This window comes from Medicago sativa, chromosome 6 (assembly GCF_051527215.1).
Source record: "Medicago sativa cultivar Bolivia chromosome 6, Bolivia_mono, whole genome shotgun sequence".
NCBI lineage: Eukaryota > Viridiplantae > Streptophyta > Magnoliopsida > Fabales > Fabaceae > Medicago > Medicago sativa.
In genome coordinates, this window is record NC_140754.1 from 33,502,009 (window position 1) to 33,528,043 (window position 26,035).

General features: G+C 36.5%; 1 protein-coding gene, 1 long non-coding RNA gene and 1 other non-coding gene across 6 annotated transcripts; 2 read left to right on the forward strand and 1 right to left on the reverse strand.

The window, feature by feature from the left end:
- Positions 1–6,712: 6,712 nt before the first annotated feature.
- Positions 6,713–10,004, reverse strand: LOC146914659 (lysine-specific demethylase JMJ27-like). Its single transcript, XM_085717446.1, has 6 exons — positions 8,321–10,004; positions 8,044–8,174; positions 7,705–7,804; positions 7,482–7,614; positions 7,334–7,400; positions 6,713–6,828 (listed from the first exon to the last, which is right to left on the reverse strand). Exons 1-6 carry the CDS (start codon positions 8,477–8,479, stop codon positions 6,825–6,827), a joined length of 594 nt encoding a protein of 197 aa, XP_085573572.1. The 5' UTR covers positions 8,480–10,004; the 3' UTR covers positions 6,713–6,824.
- A 1,472-nt stretch (positions 10,005–11,476) lies between these two features.
- On the forward strand, positions 11,477–14,794 carry LOC146914660 (uncharacterized). 4 transcript variants are annotated; one of them, XR_015014338.1, is made up of 9 exons: positions 11,477–11,850; positions 12,546–12,680; positions 12,991–13,097; positions 13,210–13,385; positions 13,510–13,562; positions 13,783–13,927; positions 14,034–14,146; positions 14,274–14,365; positions 14,545–14,794. It is a non-coding gene; the product is annotated as an uncharacterized LOC146914660 (long non-coding RNA). The 4 variants fall into 4 exon arrangements; XR_015014339.1 differs by having other exon boundaries at positions 13,210–13,333; XR_015014340.1 differs by having other exon boundaries at positions 13,210–13,274.
- An 8,820-nt stretch (positions 14,795–23,614) lies between these two features.
- LOC146914661 (small nucleolar RNA R71) lies at positions 23,615–23,720 on the forward strand. The gene has a single exon (XR_015017248.1). It is a non-coding gene; the product is annotated as a small nucleolar RNA R71 (small nucleolar RNA).
- The last annotated feature ends 2,315 nt before the right edge of the window (positions 23,721–26,035 follow it).

A 26,035-nucleotide genomic window follows, 5' to 3' on the forward strand; every position in this document is an offset into this window, starting at 1 on the left:
TAATATTGAAAGTTAGTCTCACCCTTACCTTGTAATTGCAGAATCGATAGCCTCTCCCTCTGGTTCTCCTCTTCTGACTTTTCTCCAAAAGCGTTTCACGTAAAAACGTTTCCCACTTATGTCTGTATTATTTATTTACCCTTATTACTCATCTCACCTATAAACTTACTCTTTCCACCTCACAGCCCAACTTCTAATATTTTTATTTTATTTCTAATATCTTATTTTATTTAATAATAAAATAAGTCACACCAACATAACAACTTCACAACATCAAATACTCCACATAATTCATTCATAAATCATATAACTTACTCAAATCATAAATCATATAAATTACTCAAATCATAAATCATATAAGCATATATTTATAAATATATTCTAAACTTCATCAAATTAATTAAATAGTTAAGACGGGCGTTACACAACTCTTTCAAATTCAGACGTAGATGGCATGACTATAGGTATGATAATTCTTCAATTTGTTTCTCTAATTTGATTAATTTCATTCTGTTTCAAATTTAAACGTAGATGCATCTATTCATTAATTTGATTTGTCTATTTTTTAACCTCCCCTAAATTTCGATCTGCAGTCTCCACAGAGTGTAATTTCCTTGATTAATCTCTATATCATCATCATCATTCAAATCAGTATTATTGGTGCCATTTTTATTACTAGCTGTAGCATTACCTTAAGGATATTCAAGGTGTTGAACACCACATCTCTGTTCTTCAAGACGCTCAAGATCTTTTTCACCTCAATATCCAAGTCAGACATCACCTAGTAACCTTTGATAAACTTCTTCCTCGTATGCTCTCGTCTCACACTGGCAAAGACCGCCAAACTATCGGTCTGATATACAATTTGGACGCCGGCCTTGTTGGAAAATAGGAGAAGATTATAGTGAGAACTTTGTGAGGAATTTAGGAGGAAAATATTTGAGAGAAGAACAATTTCTATTACTTGAAAGAATACTTTGATTCTTGTTTTGCTTGGTTGATTTACAAATGACAAGCTCTCCTCTTTTTATAGGCTCCAAGGGAGAGTTCTAGACACCCTAGGATAACTTTCTACACACTTCAAGAGAGTGTTCTACACACTTCTCTCATGAGAGTTCTACACTCTTCTCTCAACTACACTTAATGATATTTCTCCCAATCTAGTTCTACATGACTCTAGAACTTTCTATGGGCTACATCACTTATTAGCTAATTGGGCCTAACACTTGATTAGTCCAATGGACCAAATCAAGTTTATTATCCAACATCCCCCCTTAAACTTGATCTGTCATCCCTAGTAAACCTCTCAACTTGATAAAGTCTTCATGCTTGAGTGGCTTGGTGAAGATATCAGCTACTTGATCTTGAGACTTCACATATTCAACTTGTACATCCTTTCTTTCGATGCACTCCCTTATGTAATGGTAGCGAGTATCAATATGCTTGCTACGATCATGGAATACTGGATTCTTTGCAAGAGCAATGGATGACTTGTTGTCCACAAAAATCGTGGTCGGCTCCTTCTGTGACATTCCCAATTCCTTCAATAGATTCCTAAGCCAAACTGCATGACAAACACATGATGTAGCTGCTGCATATTCTGCCTCACATGTCGAAAGTGCGACAATTGACTGCTTCTTCGACATCCAAGTGAAAGATGTGTTTCCCATGAAGAACACAAATCCGGTAGTACTTTTTCGGTCATCGCCATCTCCAGCCCAATCACTGTCACTATAACCAACTAACTTATAGTCCTTATCTGATGAGAACCATAAGCCAAGGTCGGTTGTACCTTTGATATAGCGAAGAATTATTTTTGCAGCCTTGAGGTGGGTAATAGTTGGATTCTCCATGTGTCAACTGATGATCCCTGTAGCATAGAGGATGTCAGGTCTTGTGCATGTCAGATACCTCAAACTCCTAACTAAACTCTTGAAGTTGGTAGCATCCACTTTTTCTGCTCCATCAAACTTTGATAGCTTCAATCCACACTCCACTGGTGTGCTACTTGGTTTACAACCATCCATCTTGAACTTTTTTAGCATCTCCTTTGCATATCTTTGTTGAGAAATGAAGATTCCATCCTCTTTCTGCCTTACCTCTATGCCAAGATAGTATGACATGAGCCCAATATCAGACATCTCGAATTCCTTGATCATAGTTTTCTTGAATTCTTCAAACATATTTGGATTGTTTCCCGTGAGGATCAAGTCATCCACATATATGCAAACAATCAAGATATCTCCATTCTTGATCTTGACGTACATGGCATGCTCGTGTGGGCACTTTGTAAAGTTGTTTGCTTTGAAATAGTTATCAATTTGACTGTACCATGCTCTTGGGGCTTGTTTCAAACCATACAGTGCTTTATTTAGTTTGAGAACTTTATCTTCTTGTCCTTTCACCTTGTAACCCAAAGGTTGTTCGATGTACACTTCCTCCTCTAAAACTCCATTTAAAAAGGCAGATTTCACGTCCATCTGGTGGATTTTCCATTTCTGTTGAGCTGCTAGGGAGACTATGAGTCTTATGGTCTCCAGACGAGCGACTGGGGCAAACACTTCATCATAATCAATCCCCTCCTTTTGACTATAGCCTTTTACGACTAGTCTTGCCTTATATCTTTCAATTTCTCCCTTTGAATTCTTCTTTGCTTTGTACACCCATTTGACACCGATGTATTTATGCCCTTTGGGTAGGGATACGAGTTCCCATGTGTTGTTCTTCTCTATGGATCTGATTTCTTCATCCATTGCATCTCTCCATTTCTTATCTTGTGTAGCTTCTTCGAAGTTCATGGGTTCACAATCTGCAAAGAGACAAAATAGTGTGATGTTATCTGTCTCTCCTGTTTCCTCATAGAGATCTTCAAGCCTTCGTTGTGATAGTGGCTCCGTGTTATCATAAAGATCTTGAAGACTCCGTGTGCGTGTCGTAATTCTTTCACTACGTGTATCTTCAGCAGTGGGTGATGTTGGTGAACAGGGCACTTGTTGAACTTTTTGAGACGTATCTTCTTCGAATTCGGGAAAGAAACTGTATTCCTTTTTGTGTGCTCCAAAGTCCCATTCTCCTTCTTCATCAAAGACCACATCTCGGATAATTACAATCTTGTTGTTGTCTAGATTGTATAACTTGTAGCCCTTTGAGCTTTGATCGTAACCAACAAAGATGAACTTCTCACTCTTATCATCAAGCTTTGCTCTTTTCTCATCTGGAATGTGAACATGGGCTACACTCCCGAAGACCCTCAAGTGTGAGATACCTGGCTTCCTTCCACTCCATGCTTCTTGTGGTGTCTTTCCCCACACACTCCTAGTTGGAGATCGATTAGATAAATAGACTACACACGCCACAGCTTCAGCCCAAAACTCTTTTGGTAGTTTCTTACTTTTGAGCATGCTTCGAGCCATGTCAAGTATTGTCCGATTCTTCCTTTCCACCACACCATTTTGTTGGGGGGATCTTGGAACTGTCAATGGACGTCTGATTCCATTCTCTTCACAAAACTCTTGAAACTCTTTAGAAGTGAATTCTCCTCCTCGGTCAGTCCGCATAGCTTTTATCTGTCGACCACTTTCTTTCTCCACAACAGCTTTAAACTTCTTGAAGGTTGTAAAGACTTCTGATTTCTGCTTCAAGAAATAGACCCATGTTTTTCTTAAAAAATCATCAATGAAAAGGAGGAAATAATTGTTTTTACCTAGTGAGCATGGCTTGATTGGTCCACATACGTCAGCATGTATAAGTTCGAGCGGCTTCTTGGCTCTTGAGTTTGACTCCTTTGGAAAACTCATCCGGAATTGCTTCCCAAGTAAACATCCTTCACACAACTGGTCTGGATGGTTAATAGACGGAAGACCTCTCACCATATTTTGTTTTGCCATCAAGCTTAAGCTCCCAAAATTTAAGTGCCCAAATCGGAGATGCCAAAGCCATGAAGCATCATTGTAGCAAGCTTTGAGACACTTTGCAACATCATTTTGGATATTCAAGAAGAACATCCTATTTTTTGACATTGGTACCTTGGTGATGAGATTATTTATTTCATCTTTGATGGAGAGACTTGAATCTTTCATGCGAATATCATAACCCTTTTCTAACAGTTGCCCCAGACTCAAAATATTGCTCTTCATATTAGGGACATAGTAGACATTTGAAATAAATTGATGTCTTCCATCTTTCAAGCGAATTAAGATATTACCTTTGCCTTTCACTGGAATCTTAGAATCATCTCCAAATGAGATATTTCCATGCACCGATTCATCAAGCTCCACGAACATGCTCCTTTTTCCACACATATGATTGCTTGCACCAGTGTTAAGGCACCATGAATTTTCATGGATGCCTTCATTACTTCCACGTGCTAGCAGCACTGTTTCAAATTTCTCGTCTTTTTCTTCCACGTAGTTGGTCTTCTCCTCTACTAGATTCTTGGAGAATCTGCACTCTGAAGCGTAGTGCCCAAACTTGTGACAATTGTAGCATTGAGTTTGAGATTTGTCATACCTTGATTTTGGGTATCCTCTCCCACGTCCTCTAGTTGAGGTCTCTCCTTTCTCGTAACTGCTTCCAGAGAAAATTGAACCACGCGTACCGTAGCCACGTCCAAATTGTCCTCGACCGCGACCTCGTCCTCGACCTCTACCTTGACTTTGTTGGCTCCTCTCATTTCTTTGACCTTCATCTTTCTCTTTTAGTTGCATCTTGAAGAGTTTCTCAGTGATCTCTTTCTTCTTCTTGTGCTTCTCTTCATAAGCTTGCAAAGATCCTTAAAGTTGCTCTATTGTCATAGTCTCTAAATCTTTGGTTTCTTCAATTGTCACAACAATATGCTCGAATTTGGGGTCTAATGATCGGAGTATCTTCTCCATAATTCTCACATCTTCTAACTTTTCACCGTTTCTTTTTAATTGATTTGAGATAGAGATAACTCTAGAAAAATATTCTGAAATAGACTCTGACTCTTTCATATGCATGGATTCAAACTCGCCTCTTAAAGTTTGGAGACGTACCTTCTTTACCTTGTCTTCTCCTTGGCAAGAGGTTTTAAGCTTCTCCCATGCCTCCTTAGCGGATGTTGCATTTGAGATTTTCTCGAACTCATCTTCATCCAATGCTTGGTAGATGAGGAAGAGAGCTTTTTTTGTCTCTCTTTCTTGAATCCTTCAAAGAGTCTCTTTGTGCTTTAGTTAAGGAATCCTCATTTTGTGATTCCGTATAGCCTTTTTCAACAACCTCCCAAACATCATGTGCTCCAAGAAGAGCCATCATTTTGATGCACCAATTATCATAGGTACTCCCTTTGAGAAGTGGAACTTGGAAGGATGCCGCTCCATTGACCGCCATAACTATGGAATAATTTATTCTCAGAACAGGCTCTGATACCACTTTGTTGGAAAATAGGAGAAGATTATAGTGAGAACTTTGTGAGGAATTTAGGAGGAGAATATTTGAGAGAAGAACAATTTCTATTACTTGAAAGAATACTTTGATTCTTGTTTTGCTTGCTTGATTTACAAATGACAAGCTCTCCTCCTTTTATAGGCTCCAAGGGAGAGTTCTAGACACCCTAGGATAACTTTCTACACACTTCAAGAGAGAGTTCTACACACTTCTCTCATGAGAGTTCTACACTCTTCTCTCAACTACACTTAATGATATTTCTACCAATCTAGTTCTACATGACTCTAGAACTTTCTATGGGCTACATCACTTATTAGCTAATTGGGCCTAACACTTGATTAGTCCAATGGACCAAATCAAGTTTATTATCCAACAGGACTGACAGTGCAGGCAGTTCAGCCACTCCTAACATACCTGTCACTAGTTTGGGAATGTTAGCAGTCAATCTACTTTAACACCCCCGAATGTTATTTCACGTTTGTCTGATGTGGCTCCCAATAACTTATCCAAATTTGGGTCCAATAGCAGTAATGTAGTGGCTAACTTGTCGCATCTAGATGCATCTCTGACCATATGGCAAGAAACATAAGGATATTGAAGCTGCTCCCTACAGGAGTATCTCATAGATTAATGGAACTGATTGGCTTTATAGTTTATGGTTAGCTCACTCTGGATATCTCAGATTGGTCGTTCATCAGCCTTATTTTCACTACAAGAATTTTCCTTATTACTAGTGGAAATAATCCCCCAGTAATGCCAAAAATCCCTCAGTAATACGCATTACTGGCGGATTCGAGTCCCTCAGTAATATGAGCGTCAGAAATGTTACTGGCGGAATTTTCCCTCAGTAATGGGGAGTTAGTTTTGACAAAGCATTACTGAGGGATTATTCCGCCAGTAATTACTGACGGATTGCAATCCGTCAGTAATTACTGGCGGAATAATCCCTCAGTAATGCTTTGTCTACCTCTCCATTTCTGAGGGAAAATTCCGCCAGTAATGTTTATACAGATTTGCATTAGTGACGAAAAATTCCGCCAGTAATGTAATGGACCTTTTTTTTGTGATCCCTTCCTACTTTTTAATTCTAATTAAAGAAATAAAATTAATTCAACACAAATAAATAAAAGAAATAAAATTTTAATTTAATAAGACACAAATTAATTAATCAATATATCATAATATTTGTACAATCCTTAAATAGTTTTCGTAAAAAATCATAAATATTTAAATAATATTCATACAATCTATAAAACTAACATAATAAGCTAATGATCATAATATTCAAACAAATTTGTTCCTAGTTTCCCTCCTGGTAATTTGCTGCTCGTATTTCCTCCGGTGGCATCGAAACAAAGGATGAATGATGGATTGTGAGTTTAGGTCCTCTTCTAGTACAAAACCTATTACAATGCCTGTTACCTAAGATAAAGTAACAAACTGAATAAGACAGTTAACAAATTCTAACATAATAAAGAAACTAGATGAAATTACATCAGAGTAAAAATCATAAACATGAGTATATCATTGTAGAATTCTTTTATATCTATATAAAATAGCTTTGCTCTATAGTCTAAACAAGGATTTTATTACACATCTTTCTCAATTTCTCTTCTCTCTCAACAAAAATGAATAGGAAAGGAATGAATGTGTCACAACATCAATACAGGCATTAGAAGAAAACATATATGTAGATGACCAATTACTTTGAAAGACAACTAATGTAATTGTTGAATTGTTTAGGAAAACACAGTTCCATGATTGGTTCTAATTATACTTCTTACTCAAGCAAATATAAATATTTTCCTGTTCAGATCATAATCATAATGCAGTGAATTCAAAATAATGCTTGAACAATAGCATGAGGGAAAAAGGTTCATAACATACAAAATTTTACTATAAACCAAGAGGGTCAGCGAGATAATACCAATAAACTAGATCATCATCATCAACTGCTGCCTGCAGAATATCCTCCTCTTCCACCATCAGGGAACCTGAGGAAACAACACAACATTGTACATTTGAAATCATTGGTCCAACATCTTGATAACATTAACCAAATCAAATTAGAGTACCGTGAATGCTTGCTTCTACTTCCAACTTTGATTTCTGCTCCCGTTGGATATGTTGGAGTAAAGGCAGAGTTTTCTTAAGCAAGTAAAACAATTTCTGTAATTTGACATCTGCATCTGCTTCGCCATTCCCATTCTGTGGATAAATAATTCATTTCACGTGAAATGTAAAGGCATAAAAAGTAATGGAATGCATAATAGAATGCAAGAGAATGAAAGCACACACCATCGTCGATATAGTTTTCTTCAAGCACAGTCGGCAATTGCAATAATCAAGACAAAACGGACAAGCAGTCTCTATCTCATCTCTAGTTTTATCTTGGTACCTATATTCTTCAAATTTAAACATCATAAGAAAACCAGAGCCTGTCTGCAATCAGTAACCTAATTTAGTTATCAAAAATATTAGCTGGTGTTTGTAAAGCTATACTCTTTCCAAGTTAATAAAACTATTTGTCTCCCATGAACCATTCTAGTTGGATATGCCAAAAATAATAATTAACCTAACAAGTGAAATTCATCGGAAAGTAGAATGATGGACAAAAATCAGTTTAGTTAACATTACCACTTTGCTATGCACTCATAACAATATTTCTTTCTTTTGCACTTGGTACAAACAACAATTCCAGTCCTACTTTTCTTCCAGCACTGATGGCACCTTAAATTCCTTGGCTCTTTTTTGGTCTCTGGTTCACCCTAAAAAGAGAGCAAATGAGTTCAAACTGAGAATTTTGAGTAAAGAAAGAATCAAATTTTGAAATCAAAAGAGACTCATTTCAATGCTAAGGTAATAATAAAAACTATAATGAGTGGACGAGAATGTAACTTCAAGCGCAACTCACCATCAAATCTGAAGATTCTAATTCATGATCTATAGTTTCTTCCACCTCATTTTCACAAAAAGTTTCTTCCACTTCAACATCCTGAGAATTCTTGTGGTCGGTTAGCAATGTTCTTAGTCTTTCACTGCACCTCTTATGGACATCGCCAGATTTGCTCATCAACCCTTTTGTTATCTTTTCAATTCCAGAGTATTCATGCTTATATAAATGCACATCTTAATTTAACTTAACTCCGACAAGCATGAAGCCTAAAATCCGTCATGCCATGACTATAGGCAAACCATCATCAACTTAACAAGGTGGGCTTCTAATACTTTAAAACATCAATTAGATCAAAACAAACTTATGAACACCGTTCTTTAAAGTGAAGGTAATACTTCAATTAAAATAGAAGGCCAAACATCGAACTCTCATTACCAACCCGTAAGCCCCAAAATATCTTTTGACCTTTTTCCATAGTCAAACAAACATGCCTAAAGAAGACATATATTCCCAATCCAAAATTTACATGTCTGTAGCTAAATCTATATCTCAAGAACATCTCTTCACAACAACTCACATCTTTAAATTCAAAAGAATATAGTTTCAATCTTATATCAACCTAACCTATGATTTTTAAACATATAATAGGATAAAATAAGGCTCAAACAACAACTAAGTCTATTATATATGCACTAAGACCTTACTAGGAAGCTTAAGCCATCAATTTAACAAAAACAACATGCCTAATTAGTGTATTTAATCAAAAATCCGAAAATAAATATAAAATTTCTAAAATATAATTTAGAAAAGAGGAAGAAGATAGAACTCACCAAGAAGAAGAAAAAATTGATTAAAATGTTAGTGGGAGATGTTTCCGATGCGGTGGAGATGAGCTCCGGCGTGGTGGTCTTCGGTGAATATGCTCAGATCAAGAAATAAGTTTAGGGGTTTTGTTGCTAACATCATGAGGAAGAAGATGGTGGGTTTGGTTTTCCCAAAGGCAGCTCACGGTGGCCGGAAAACAGAGAAGTGTGAGGTCTCAAAAATTAAACTTCTCCAATCAAAAAAATAAATTGAGGGCTATTGTAGAGGAAGAGGAGATGATCACAAAAATGGTTTTTTCTTGCCTATAGGAGGTCGAATGGTGGGAGAACGGTGGCTGGAGAAAGCTAGGTGGTGGTGCCCATGGAGAAGAAAAAAAAATACAGAAATGAGAGAAGAGGAAGTAAGTACGTGAGAGAGGGAGGGGAAATGAGAGAGGGAGCAACCGACCTTTAATGGCGGATTTGGCTTCAATACTGGCGGATTATTGCTTTAATTACTGGCGGACTGTATGCGTTACTGACGGATTCGTAAATAACAACATTACTGGCGGATCTTTTGAATTACTGGCGGATTATATAATTCTGTTATACCATTACTGACGGATTATCTCCCTCAGTAAAGCAAAGACATATGTGTTTACATTATTGGCGGATTATATCCCTCAGTAATAATTCGTAGGTTCTTTATTAAAATACTGACGGATTTATCCGTCAGTAATGTAACTCACTAAATTATTGTGGGATTTTTCCGTCAGTAACTTTATTGAGGGTTTTTTGGATGTTACTGAAGGTTTATTCCGCCAGTAATTACTGAGGGCCTAAATCCGTCAGTAATGCAATTTTGTATTGGTTAGTAGATTGAGGAATTCTTGTAGTGTTTATATAACGCAACAACTATGATTTCCATGATTAATTCGGACACAATTATACCATGACTAGTATATGGAAATATATTGATTAGAAAAAAACTCTTCGTCACCTTTGTAATTGCTATGGTTGTACTGGTTCAACTTCTCATAAGCTCAGTTTTTTTTTTATGTGAATCTATTCTTTTTGTTCACACGTATGTAATTTATTGTTGGTTTTTGTTAATTAATAAAATATCACTGAATATTTTCTATATGCAAAATTCATCATTGCTATTTAACTATTTGTTTCTCATATTTTGTTCCTTTTTTCTTAGCCTGCTATGAAAAGTAAATTAGGCTTTAAATTGAACATTTTCCAAATGTATAAAAGGAATACATGAAATAATGAAATTTACAGTTCTGATGACTTGGATTGAATATAAAATGCTTTACCTGATGAATGTGTAGTCCAAAGTTTACTCCGATCACCATCAACTCGTTTTTTTTTTTTTTTTTTTAATGTCATTGTGTAGTTTTTAACTTATATTTTTTTCATGCTTTCTTATCAATGGACCAGATCATCTCATCCTTTTGAAAGAGATGAAACAAAGGAATCTTCAATATTTCATGTGTTTGGATTGATTTTTTCGATTTAGTCAAAATGAGTTCGAATTGTTTAGATTATACATATCCAAATGGTACTTTTTGTATAAAAATTTCTCATATTTTGTGAATGTTATTCGAACGTGGTTAAAATAGTTGTAAATGCAAAATAAATTATTGTGAACATTCTGAGTGCAACAGAAAAATAGCACATAAAAAGACAAAAAATTTATAACGCAGCAATAAAGCACATATGTAGAAAAATCACAGAAATGAAATACTGCAGAAAAATGAAAAAGAAATTGAAGCCGAGGAAATTTTACGCACAAGATTTCCGTGATTCAATCAATGTGACCATGCTGAATTCTCGAGAGTAACATTACTATAAAAAAATCCGAATCAATATTACCATGAAGAATCCATTGTCTATTTAGGTCTTATCATTTGTCTCAAAATTGATCGGGACAATCGAAACTCCAAATTGCGTGGAAGTGATGCACATTTGTTTTATTTCAATTGTGAATCAACCAAGAGAAAGTTTATGTGGGGCATTTTATTCGTAGCCAGAAAAGGCCAAGAAATGACTCACCTAAGTTCACTAATGTGTATGTGAAAAACCTTTCGGAAACATATATTGATGATGACCTTACGCAGGTTTTGGTACTTTTGGTGTGATAACGATTGTTGTTGTCGTGAAAGAACAAAATTGAATGAACTTAGCAAGGTGTTATACAGCCTCATCATGTGCCAATGAGCATCTCCTGCCATACGTTTGATTGAATGGTGAGTGTTTTATGATAATGTGCCATTCCAACAAAGACAAGAATTATATCAGGTAATTGTGACAATAAGAAAGAACAGTGAATGATTACACCCAATCATTTGCTGCCAAATAATTTTTTTCAAATAGAGTGAAATTTTTTTCACAAACACATACCATTCACACGCTCTCGCTTTTTCTTGATCAAACTCAAAATTCACACTTCATCTATCTCAAATCTCACAAACTCCATTGATCTCAAACCTCACAAACCTCATCAATCTCACCTCCACAATCTTCTCAAACAAGCTCTGAATCGATTCCCAACTGTATCGATTTTCAAATCGATTTTGTTCTTCATATTTTGTTCAAATCGATTTAGAGATCTTCAAATCGATTTTGCTCTTAATCGTTCTGAAGCTCACAAACTACATCAATCATCAAATCTCACAAACTGTATCGATCTCAATCGTCGCCGATCTTCGAACTCGCTCTGGATCATTTTCAATCGCTGTGAGTAATTTTCATTCTCTTTGTTTTAATTTTTGATATGTATGTGGTAATTAGGTATAGTGTTGTTATTCTTGAAATTAGTATACGTAGATGTGTTTTTGAACTAGATTTTGGGAAAATTTTGAAATCGGTTCATGTGTATGTGTTTTTGAACTGGATTTTGGGAGAATTTTGGAATCAGTTTATGTGCATGTGTTTTTGAACTGGATTTTCGCAGAATTGTGTTAACATTAATTCAAACATGTATAAAGGAATCAGTATTGTGTCTTCACATACCTATAGGTATACTACATGGTTCCACTCATCTGGTTCCTTCTTTAGTTTGGATTGTATATGGCCGTAGACTTTAATTCAAACATGTATAGAGGAATCAGTATTGTGTCTTCAAATATCCAATGGTCGTTCATCAAACAATTGTCTATGTATCATTTGATCGTTTGTAAGTGACATAGTCTGCAACTGCGGTCTCATAAGGTTGCAAAAAAACATTACCGCAGCCGTAATATCACTACTGTATCACTTGATGCGGTATGCAATTTGAAATCATGTTTATGTGTGTTTTCGAAATATGAATGCAGTAGGAAAGTATGTGTTGTAGGCAATAGAAATAGATTGCTGTCCTCCAGCTCCATCAATATCAAAAGCTAAAGTAGGTTGCTAACGTTGTCATATAACTTTGTACATTTCTATTGCAGGTTGCTAAGAAGATTTGTATAGAAGTCAAGTCTTCGAAAGATTTTTTGGAACAGCTCTGGTTGTTGTTCTATGTCTATCGTAGTCTACGAGTATCACGGCAAACCAGCTTTGTTATACAGATTTAGCACTCAACCGTAAGTGGACTATGACCCTTTTGGATAAATAGATTAAAATACTTGGTATGATTATGTAGTGCAACTGATTTTGCATGAATTATTACTGTTGAGTTTATAAATAGCTAGCTACGAATCCTCGAGAGATTTTTGGGTTTTATAAGCCTTATTGACCTCGAAATATAATATAGTGTACCAACAATAAATAATTCCTGAAAAAAATTGGGGATTCACTCATTTTACTTGCATTTTTAGATGCAATAATATACATTTATCGAGCCAATGTGTAAATTTTACACATGCTTCATTAATTATTTTAAATTATTTTCAGGGGCAGCTGAAACATGGCTTTTTCTTGTAAGCCGAGATATCCAAAAATGATATGTGCGAAGACTTTTAGACTTATTTTGAAACAAGCAGAATATGCTAAGTATTCAGGTCAGTTTTAGGTGGTTTAGTTTGTAATATGTTTATTCTTTTCTTTCCCTTTGATCAAAAACAAGTAATAACATATGATGTTAAATTCTAAACTAAATCTCCTTCATTACAGTTTTGCAGAACTTCAATAGTCTATATAACCTTTTTGCCCTGAGGTCTCAATTCACTCACAAATGAGTAGATAACCCTCCCTCTCATTTCAATAACAAATGACAAGACATGTCTCTCAAAATATTGTACGAGTTTACTAGTACATTAATCAATTATTAATAGATATCTCTCTCAAATGTAAGTCTGATACTATGCTATTGTGTAGTATATTGCCTTAAGATTATTAGTTTAGATTATTAGTTTAGTTCCACATTTAAGTTATAAAATTTAAAAGTAAGCATTTGTTTTGATTTCTGTGCAGAAAGTATTTGGGCCGATTTGGGATACTATCGGAGAGCTCGTTTTCTTTTAGAGGTGTGCTCTCACTACTACATTGTTTTTCTTCTTACTATACCTTACAGGTCTCTCTTATAAATTTTAATAGAATGTGGACTGCTTGAACTTCTAACGGATAATATGAGTCTTCCTTCATCACATTATATTTTTTGCCTTCTTATTAACAGTAAGAACAGTTACAAAAGGCTATTCCACATCCTGTGTTCCTCTTGTTGTATCTTTGCGTTGTTCATTTCAGGTTAATCGAAACACTGGGGACATTTTCCACGGGTTTCCTAATATCGACCATACTCAAGATTTTGTGTGAAAGGATATCATAGGATGGCTTCAGTGGCTTCGCCATAATGTGGGCTTTCAGGATTTTCGTTTTGATGATGCAAAGGGTAAGATGTGCTACACCTTTTGAATATTGAGTGTTTTCCTTTTGGCTTCTTACTTTATATATTTCAGGAGCTATAGTTTTATACCTTTCAATTCTGTCATTTGTAGTTTTTCACCAAAATATGTGAAAGAGTATATTGAAGGAGCAAAGCCACTGTTATCTGTCGGGGAGTATTGGGATACTTGCAACTACAACGGTTCTACTTTGGACTATAACCAAGGTATGCTTAAAATTCTCATTCATCAAATAAATGAATACTTTTTGGTTACTAAGTAAGTGAATACATTACCCTTTCAATACTTCTTTCGCATTGTACACTTAGCTCACTTATTTTTAACTCTTTGCAGATAGCCATATATAGGGCAACGAATAATCAATTGGATTGATCGCAGTGGACAGCTTTCAACTGCATTTGACTTCACCCAGCATTTTGTCCTATGTATGTTAAATGAAGTTTTGAAAACTAAGCATTGCAGTTAGATCTTACCATACGTATAGGATTTCATCCCCTCCCCCCCTTGGCTAGTCAATAAGTTAATTTCTTTGTACAAACTTTGATACTCAGTCTCGTGTATATCAGGTATTGAATTCATTTTCTCATGTTACCATTATTTGTAGGAATTCTGTCAAGATAGAATTTTGGCGTCTGCGTGATGCTCAAGGGAAGCCACCTGGTGTGATTGGATGGTGGCCTTCAAGATCAGTCACCTTGGAATTTTGAAGAATTGATTGGTTTTGTTTACAGAAGAATAAATTAATTTCTTAGTTTAGTTACAATGTAGAGTTCTCAGCTTCTTATCAATGTAGAGAGACAAATAATTCTTTTCTGCTATTCATAATTCTTCATTATTGAATTGATTTTACATGATTTTATCGACTTCAGTTTTATATTCTACAATTTATTTAGTATTTATTTTTTAGAATTTATGGTGGAAACTAATTTTATAGGTAATTTTATGAATTATTTAATTTTTAGAATTTATGAATTATTTAATTTTTAGAATTTATGGTGGAATAAAAATTAATTTTTTCAAAAAAATAATACTTTTAGTGACAGTCAAATCGTAGGTAAAGGTCTTTTATATTTTCATTGGATTTCACATAAATACCTATTGTTTATCCTTAGGTAAAGGTCTAAAACATATGGTGACGGCCACCTAGCAATGACAGACGGACAAAATTTCGTTGCCATTCGTTGAGCAAACTGCACGACCAATGTGGCCGTGGGTAAATGTTTTTGCTACCTTTAGCTACGGAGCAATAGCCTATAGTGACGGTTTTTGTCTGTCACTACAGCTCAAATTTCTTGTAGGGGCAATAATTGATTTTCCCTTTAGAAATGATTTTAAGTCAAAGTCAGACTTTTGGAGCTTTTGTCACTATTGATTGTTAGCCACGAATGTATTGTTTTACTCAATTTAGGGCTCTTGTTGGTCGACTAATTTACCTGATTTTCTTCGGAACCGTCTTTTTCTCCCTATGTTTTGCTTTCCTTAGTCTTTCTTTTTTCTTTTCTCGCCCACCCCCACCACACAGACACACACACACACACACATATATTTTTCTAATTTTTAATATTATTTTATGTGGTAGGAAGCAGAGGATGGGGATTTCTCATTGGTGCCGACCTAGTTGGAATGTCTGAGATTCCCCCGGATGCTTCTCCTAATCTTTTAGGAATGTATGGACCAACGTTTATTCAAATCATCTTTAACGCGTCATTCGTTTCTATTAATAATATGATCAACACTCTAATGGTACGTATTTTTAGTAGTATACATGCCTTTCTTGTCAAAGCACCAAATTATCTCATCCTTTTGAAAGAGGTAAAGAAGGAATCTTAAACATTTCACGTGTTAAGAATATATTTGGATTGAATTTTCAATCAATTGAAAATAAGTCAAGTTTTTTAAATGGGTTATGGAATCATAGTAATAAATTTAGCCATTTTCATAATAGATTATCATATTTAACTTTGATTGTTTTCAATCAGTATTAGATTACAGCTACGCTACCTTGTTTGTTTTAACAGGTAATTCAGAAATCTTCAATGAGAAGTGCTAGCGTCAAACGCTTAAACACTCTCCTTTCACCACACGCCTTACAATTGGACCACGTCATCTGCTTTTTTATAAAAAAAATTGGCTACCGGCTTCGCTCTTCACGTTTAACTTTAATTCTGCCACCATCCACCTAAAATCAATCAATAATACTCCATAGTAACTTCCCAATACTTCTCTGTTCTATTTCATCCACCAAAACCCAATCACTACTGCCACTTCCATCCACCATTTTCTTATTAAAAGTTTTACGGTTTAAAGACTACCACCCTTATATTGAGATTAATTTCAAACCATTATCATCATTTCATTCATCAACCACTCAAGATAATCAAATCCTTCTGATAGATCTCTGGCAAGTGCACCAAATACTATCGAAGTAGTAAAAATATCGTTCCCACGAGGACTGTTTTTAACTTCAATAATTCAATCGCGTTATAAAGATAGGATGTGTAAAAGTTTATTTTTGTTTGCCACTAGGCAGTAGATTGGGTTTGATTTTATGAAATCAAATAAAAGAATAAGATTTGATTAAGAAAATATGGAGAGAGATGAGATCAGGTCTTTGAATCCTCTATGTTTCCCCTAATTGGTTACTGCACCTATTATTACTAATGATTTTCTAGTTTCACGATAGTTAACAAATTAGCCCTAATCAATCCCTTGAGTTAGGACCCTCTTCTTAAACTACAGCCCCTAATTCCTTAGGTGGTCTAATAATCCTTGAAGGTTTTATGAACGTTAACCTAATATCACTAACAAACGATTATCTATTCCTAGACTAACCATGTTTATCAGAACAATTCAATTAGGTCTAAGTCGAAAGCTATGGTCAGTAGTCATTCGATCTCACAAAATCATGTTTATATTTGATCAGGATATAAAAAGCATTAAGAACAATTGAATTGAATAAAGACTAGAAATTCATTAATAAACAATAGAGTTTCACAGCAACATATGATCAATTAGGGTTACATAGGTTCATCTTCGACCTAATCTCTAAGAGATTTAGCTACTCATAATTGAGTTTACAAATAGCATAATCAATGAAAGAATTATAACATACATAAACTGGGTTAGAGATGATGAAATCCTCTCCGCTGCAGCCTTCTGGGTGTTAAAATCGCACTTTAGCTCTCCAAAATCGTAATCCCCTTTGTTTGAGACTGACTTCAGCTTAAATAGGCAAGTTCTGATCGCCCAAAATCGTACCACGATGGCACAAATCGTACCACGATTGGTACTTTGAACCCTAATTTCCTTTTCAGCCCTTCTTGAAATCGTATCACGATTGGCTGGATCGTATTGCGATCCAGCACCTTCAAAAACATGCTCTCTGACTTCAAGAAATCGTATTGCGATGCTGAAAATCGCAATACGATTGGCAGCTTCCAGATCTTCCAAATTTGTTGCTTTTATCATCTCCTGGGCACTTAATGTTGCTTAGAACTCTATCAAAATGTCAAAATAAGTCCTAAAAATTACGTAATGACAGCATGTCATCACAACCCCAAACTTAAACCATTCCTTGTCCTCAAGGAATTTGCTTGCAACAGTGACAAACGACAGTAAAATAACAGTTACCTGACAAAACGATAGTACCCAAAAGTTCATTCTCCTTCTAGCTAAAGATGAGCTAGTTTGACTTGTTCGCATCCACCAATTCACAACTCCACGCATCAATATGAAATAGGGTTCTACCAGTCGACATGCAGGTCTACATATTACCATACGCTTGAAAAGTTTCTAAATATCAATCAAAGTCAATATCATTACACACTTTTGAGGTCTTTAGGGTTATAACGGGGCTTAGGTGAAAGGTGGGATATATTTGGATAAGTAGGCTACACAAAATTTGAGTTAGGCATTCCTACGGAAGTTAAAGCACATAATTCATTCCTTCATTCATTCACCTTGTGGAAATACAATCAATGCAAAGGTACTAGAGAACATTTTTAACATTTAGGGACACTCGAGTTTGAAGTTACTCGGATTTTCAATGTTTTGTCCCTTTTTCATCATTCAATTTCTTTTTTTTTTTTTGATACACCATTTTTGTGTGTATTTTGCATGACAATTTTATATTTCTTTCATTTTTGTTCTCTTATTCTCTAGTACCCCCACCCCAAACTTAGTTGGTTGCAAATTCCAATAACCCCAAACTTAATCTTTAGCAACATTCTACAATGCCTTAACTCAGAAAATACATTAAGGGACAAGTCCTAAAAGTCTCTAGGCTTGTAATGTAGTTTGTCACCGAACAAAAAGTTCTAATCCTACCGGCTCACAATTGGTTAAGAAAGGATAAATTCATCAAATTAAAACAGGGTAGGCTTCAAAAAGGCTCACAGGACCAAGCACTTTTGCCTCAGTGTGTAATTGACAAAGACCAATCAATAATAGAGAAACAATGCAAGTTCTAGAAATGTAGTTGCATGGAAAACTAATCTAAATATAAGTAAATTGAAAAACAAGATTTGGCAATGAACCTTATGGCTGAGATTTCTGGGAGTATGTGACTACCTAGCAACGCCGTACACTTCGCCTTTGAATCAAGTCACCCCTCCTTTTGAACTTTTAGAATACCGTTTCATCAAACAACTGTTACTAAACTGGAATAGGTCACATAACAAACAAATTCGTTAATAATAAACAAGTGCAGGAGCAATTACAATAGGGAAATAAGTTCAATGGACTTCGACATTAAAAAGAAAATAAAGAAAATAGATTGAAAACAAAGTAAATCTAGTGGGTTGCCTCCCACTCAGCGCTTCTTTATCGTCACTAGCTTGACTGCTAAGGATCCTTAGAGGTCCTTCAGAATGAGTGCCACCCTTCCTTTTGGTAGGTCGCCACCTAGGTATGGTTTAACTCTTTGTCCATTCACTTTGAAACTTCGATCTCCTTCAGGTGTCACTAGTTCAACAGCTCCATATGGTGACACACTTTTGACCAAGAATGGTCCAGACCATTTTGACTTGAGCTTCCCAGGAAACAGCTTCAACCTGGAATTATACAACAAAACTAGTTGTCCACAGTTAATATCCCTAGACACTAAGTTTTTGTCATGATACCTTTTTGTCCTGGCTTTATAGATGAGCGCATTTTCATACGCTCTAAGCCTCATCTCCTCAAGTTCATTAAGTTTCAAAATTCTTTTCTTACCAGCGGCTATTTGATCAAAATTTAAGGCCTGAATGGCCCAATAAGCTTTATGTTCTAGCTCGACTGGAAGATGACATGCCTTCCCATAGACTAACTGATAGGGTGAGAACCCAAGATGGGTCTTAAAGGCTGTCCTATATGCCCACAGTGCGTCATCTAATTTCCTAGACCAATCTTTTCTATTTGACGCAACTGTCTTCTCCAGAATCTCTTTCAACTGTCGGTTTGAAACCTCTGCTTGACCACTAGTTTGTGGGTGATAGGGAGTTGCAACTTTGTGCTTAATGTTATACTTTTTGAGCACATTTTCAAGAAAATTATTGCAAAAATGCTTCCCCCCATCACTGATCAATACTCTAGGGGTTCCAAACCTAGTGAAAATATTCTTTTGAAGGAAGTTGACAACCGTTTTGGCATCATTAGCAACACATGGTATCGCTTCAACCCACTTTGTGACATAATCAACACAGACTAGAATATGAAGATAAGAGTAAGAGGAAGGGAATGGTCCCATAAAATCAATACCCCAACAATCAAATGGTTCAACTTCAATGATTCCTTTTAGGGGCATTTCATTCCTCTTTGATATGTTACCTGTCCTTTGGCATCTGTCACATCTTGTGACAAAGTTGTGGCAATCTTTGAAAAGGGTAGGCCACCAGAATCCACTTTGCAAAATTTTTGCAGCTGTTCTTTCTCCACTGTGGTGGCCTCCATAAGCTGAGCTATGGCAGTGCCACATGATACTATGTGCTTCCTCACCTGCAACACAACGTCTAATCAAACCGTCAGTACCTACCTTAAACAGATATGGGTCATCCCACAAGTAGTGGTTCGCATCTTTGAAGAACTTTTTCCTCTGAGGATAGGTCATATCATCAGGAACTATGTTGCCGGCCTTAAAGTTTGCCATGTCAGCAAACCAAGGTCTTTCTCCAATAGCAAACAGCTGTTCATCAGGGAACTCGGCCTTGATGGCCTTCTCCTTCTTTGTTACCTCATCATTTTCCAGCCTTGAGAGGTGGTCAGCTACCACGTTCTCGACTCCCTTCTTGTCACGAATTTCAAGATCAAATTCTTGCAATAATAGGATCCACCTCAACAGTCGAGGCTTTGAATCCCCTTTAGTTAAGAGATATTTGAGAGCTGCATGATCTGTAAAAACAATAACTTTGGAGCCTATTAGATAAGAACGAAATTTTTCCAATGCAAAGATTACCGCAAGCAATTCCTTTTCAGTTGTGGAATAGTTAACTTGATTTTCATTTAAAACCTTGCTTGCATAGTAAATTGCATGAAAAAATTTGTTCTTGCGTTGGCCTAGGACTGCACCAACAGCATAATCACTTGCATCACACATAAGTTCAAAAGGTAAATCCCAATCGGGTGCAATGATTATTGATGCAGTTACCAACTTGTTTTTAATCAAAGAAAAAGCATTTAGACATTCAGAATCAAAATTAAACTCATTTTCTTTGACCAAGAGGTTACAGAGGGGTTTGGAAATTTTAGAAAAGTCTTTTATGAACAGCCGGTAGAAACCGGCATGCCCCAAGAAACTCCTTACTCCTTTAACATTAACAGGTGGAGGAAGTTTCTCTATAACCTCTATTTTGGCTTGGTCCACTTCAATGCCTTTAGCACTTATTTTATGCCCCAAAACTATACCTTCAGTTACCATAAAATGACATTTCTCCCAATTCAAAACAAGGTTAGTTTCGGTGCATCTTTTAAGTACAACATTTAAATGGAACAAGCATTGATCAAAAGACTTACCAAAAACAGAAAAGTCGTCCATAAATACCTCAATGTTCTTCTCTATCATATCAGAGAAGATGGAAAGCATACACCTTTGAAAGGTTGCCGGCGCATTACACAGCCCAAAGGGCATCCTTCGATAAGCAAACACTCCAAATGGACAAGTGAAGGCAGTCTTTTCTTGATCCTCCGGAGCTACTGCAATTTGATTATACCCTGAATACCCATCCAAGAAGCAATAGAAAGCTTGGCCAGCCAATCTCTCAATCATTTGATCCATGAATGGTAATGGAAAGTGGTCCTTTCTTGTTGCGGTATTCAACCTCCGGTAGTCTATACACATTCTCCAACCAGTGACGGTGCGGGTAGGTATCAATTCATTTTTTTCATTTGCTACCACCGTCATTCCTCCTTTCTTGGGTACCACATGAACTGGACTTACCCATGAGCTATCTGAGATAGGGTAGATCATACCTGCATCTAGTAACTTCAGTACCTCTTTCTTTACCACTTCCTTCATTGTTGGGTTAAGTCTCCTTTGAGGTTGAACCACCGGTTTGTATTCAGCCTCCATGTGTATTTTATGCATGCAATACGCTGGACTAATACCCTTCAAATCAGAAATATTCCACCCCAAAGCTCCTTGATTGTCTCTTAACACCCTCATTAATTTTTCTTCTTCCAAAGGTGTCAAGGTATTGCTGATGATTACTGGTTTAGAGGCATCCTTAGTGAGAAAAACATATTTCAAGTGAGAAGGGAGTTCTTTTAATTCTGGATTTTTCTCTCCTTCTCCACTCAAAATAGGAGCATCCATAGAGTGCTTACCCATTAATTCTTCTATTTTTACCGGACCCAACTCTTGCTTGCTTGCTGCTAGTTGCTTCACACAATCACTTACTTCAAGATCTTCATCATCTTCACCTTTTGCTATAGAATTCACAATTGCACGTTCAAGAGGGTGTGTTGGTTGATGTTCACAAGAGTCATCTTTAACTATTTCTTCAACAATGTCAATCCGGTAACACTTGGGATTTTCATCTTTGTGCTTCATGGCCTCAAATATATTAAACACTACTTGCTCCTTATGGAATCTCAACATTAGCTCTCCTTTCTCAATGTCAATCAAAGCACGGCCAGTTGCAAGGAAAGGTCTTCCTAGAATGAGGGGTATATCTTCATCTTCAGCCATATCCAAGATCACAAAATCTACTGGAAATACCAAGTCATTAACCTTGACTAGCACATCTTCAAGTATACCGAAAGGATAAGAGATTGACCGATCAGCTAAAGTAATGGTCATTCTTGTTGGTTTTGGTTCCCCACACTTAAGCTTCTTCATCATTGAAAGTGGCATCAGATTTATACTTGCTCCCAAGTCACATAAAGCTCTTCCAATGTCTACCGGTCCAATTGAACAAGGGATAGTAAAGGCACCAGGATCCTTCAACTTAGGTGGCAGCTTCTTTTGAAGAATAGCACTACAATTTTCAGAAAGTGCTATGTTCTCATCATCCTTAGGCTTCCTTCTTTTAGTCAACAAGTCTTTCATGAACTTAGCATACAACGGCATTTGATCAAGAGCTTCGCCGAAAGGAATATTCACCTGAAGTTGTGAGAAAAGTTGCATGAACTTCTTGAATTGGCCTTCATCCTTTTCTTTCTTCTTCGAAAGGTGAGGGTATGGAAGCTTCACATATGATGGAATAACTTGTGGCTTATCTCCATCTTTCAGAATTTGACTCTTCGACTTCCTCAAGATTGAATCTTCATCTATCAATTTCTCACTTTTTTCTCCCTCTATTTTTTTCTTCCTTTCGTTTTCAACTACTCCATGATCATTTTCTTTTTCAACTACGCCCTCATCATTTTTTTCAACTACATCATCCTCCTCTACCTCAACTACATCATCAACCTTCTTTGGAGCTTTTGGAACTAAAGGTGTCAAAACCTTTTTGCTCCTCAATTCAATAGCATTACAAGACTCATTCTTAGGGTTGTCTTTAGTGTTACCTGAGAATCCGCCTTTACTTTGTTCAGCCAATTGCTTAGCTAATTGCCCCAGTTGAGTTTCAAGCATCTTCCTAGAAGCTTCATTGTTCTTTCTTTCAGCTTCTTGACTCTTCTTCATCTCTTCAAAGTTGCCTTGAGTCATCTTCATGAAGTTCATCATAGTTTCTTCAAGAGCTGATGGCTTTCTTTGTTGTTGTTGAGGAGGAGTGAGCATCTGAGAGTTCAAAGCATTGTTGTTTGAGTAGCTTAGATTTGGATGCTTATTAATGCCTGAATTGTAGTATTGATTCTGCCTTTTATAACCTCCCATGAAGTTAGCTTCTTCACTTGATCCTTCCGGAACACATTCACCATTGGGATGTTCTTCACCACATAAGTCACACTTGATTGCAGCTACTTGTTGTTGCTTATGAGCCAAGGTGAAGCCTTGAAACTCCTTAGTTAGAGCTTCAATTTGTTTGTTCATAGCTGCTTGGTTAGCAAGGATAGCAGTTTGTTCACTCACTCCAAACACTCCTCTTTCTTTCTTTTTAGCTTGATCACGATATTCATTTCCAGCCATGTTTTCTATCAAAGCTTGGACTTCATGATCAGTTTTGCTCTTGAGACTACCTCCCGCGGAAGCATCTAAGAACATTCTAGTGTTTGGTGTTACCCCCTCAGTGAAGATTTGGAGGTATTGCTTCTCGGTGAACTCATGATTAGGGCATCTCTTAAGAAGCAAATTGAATCGCTCCCAAGCATCATACAATGATTCACCTTCTCCTTGCTTGAAGTTAGAGATCTCCATCTTCTTTTCCCAATATTTAGACATAGGGAAATATTTCTCCAAGAACTTCAGCTCTAACTCTTCCCATGTTTGGACAGTCCCGTTTGGTATTGTTAGCAACCAATCTTTCGCTCTTCCCGTCAAAGTGAAAGGAAACAGCCTTAGCTTCTTTTGTGCTTCAGTCACGGTGGCTGGTTGCACACAAAACTCGCAGGTTTCAGCAAAACGGCTCAAGTGTTCATGAGGACTCATAGCTTCAGTCCCATCGAATTGCTTGTCCCTCAAACCGTTGAGGACAGTTGTCTTGATGTCGAAAGCTACGGGGTTAGCTGGTTGAAAAGTGTGGGTCAGTTGACCGCGATGAGTGGCTAACCCGTAGTCTCCTAGCTTAGGTCTCGGTGGTACAACTCCTTCTCCTTCCATAGTTGCAGATTTAGGAGAAGAGACTGTTTCAGATTCACTTGAGAGTTGTTCCGGTATTTGTTCTCGAACACCCGGTGGAACGGACTGAGCTAACCTTTGCGACCGGACAGCTTTCCGAAGTGCTCTAGCAGTTCTTTCAATTTCCGGATCGTACTCTAGGTCGTCTGAGCTCTGTTTACCTCGCATAAACAGCAAAATACCTTAGTAGCACTGCACAACGCAAAGTAATCAAGTGAATATGAAAATAGAAAAAAAATAAAAATTAAAAACAGAAAATTAAATTGCAAAAACCCTAAATTATAACGTAATTGCCTTGTTGAAATAATTCAACAGTCCCCGGCAACGGCGCCAAAAACTTGATAGATCTCTGGCAAGTGCACCAAATACTATCGAAGTAGTAAAAATATCGTTCCCACGAGGACTGTTTTTAACTTCAATAATTCAATCGCGTTATAAAGATAGGATGTGTAAAAGTTTATTTTTGTTTGCCACTAGGCAGTAGATTGGGTTTGATTTTATGAAATCAAATAAAAGAATAAGATTTGATTAAGAAAATATGGAGAGAGATGAGATCAGGTCTTCGAATCCTCTATGTTTCCCCTAATTGGTTACTGCACCTATTATTACTAATGATTTTCTAGTTTCACGATAGTTAACAAATTAGCCCTAATCAATCCCTTGAGTTAGGACCCTCTTCTTAAACTACAGCCCCTAATTCCTTAGGTGGTCTAATAATCCTTGAAGGTTTTATGAACGTTAACCTAATATCACTAACAAACGATTATCTATTCCTAGACTAACCATGTTTATCAGAACAATTCAATTAGGTCTAAGTCGAAAGCTATGGTCAGTAGTCATTCGATCTCACAAAATCATGTTTATATTTGATCAGGATATAAAAAGCATTAAGAACAATTGAATTGAATAAAGACTAGAAATTCATTAATAAACAATAGAGTTTCACAGCAACATATGATCAATTAGGGTTACATAGGTTCATCTTCGACCTAATCTCTAAGAGATTTAGCTACTCATAATTGAGTTTACAAATAGCATAATCAATGAAAGAATTATAACATACATAAACTGGGTTAGAGATGATGAAATCCTCTCCGCTGCAGCCTTCTGGGTGTTAAAATCGCACTTTAGCTCTCCAAAATCGTAATCCCCTTTGTTTGAGACTGACTTCAGCTTAAATAGGCAAGTTCTGATCGCCCAAAATCGTACCACGATGGCACAAATCGTACCACGATTGGTACTTTGAACCCTAATTTCCTTTTCAGCCCTTCTTGAAATCGTATCACGATTGGCTGGATCGTATTGCGATCCAGCACCTTCAAAAACATGCTCTCTGACTTCAAGAAATCGTATTGCGATGCTGAAAATCGCAATACGATTGGCAGCTTCCAGATCTTCCAAATTTGTTGCTTTTATCATCTCCTGGGCACTTAATGTTGCTTAGAACTCTATCAAAATGTCAAAATAAGTCCTAAAAATTACGTAATGACAGCATGTCATCACCTTCCTTGGACCGTCAACTTTCACTCTGTTTTCACTTTTCAGTGTCGATTGGTACCTCAAATTTTCTCTCTAATATGGATGTTAATTTTCAGTTTTTCAACTTCGTTATTTTTTTTTTGTTCCTCTGTTATTTTTTACTTCTAGCTGTGTCTTTACAGTGAAACTTAATCATTGAGGCATATTTTTTTAACTTTAACTTCATTCACCGGCCTCCATCCATGACCGCCGCTCTGTATTTGTCCCCAGCCACCATGTCCGACAACCCATCATCACAACGGCTCAAGCACAACCAGTGGCCATACCAGACATAGATAGTACATCAGATGATTCCGAGTACAAACAGAAACCAAATGGTTGTGGTGAAATATCTTGTTGTTTTAATTTAAGTGTTGAGCGGTGA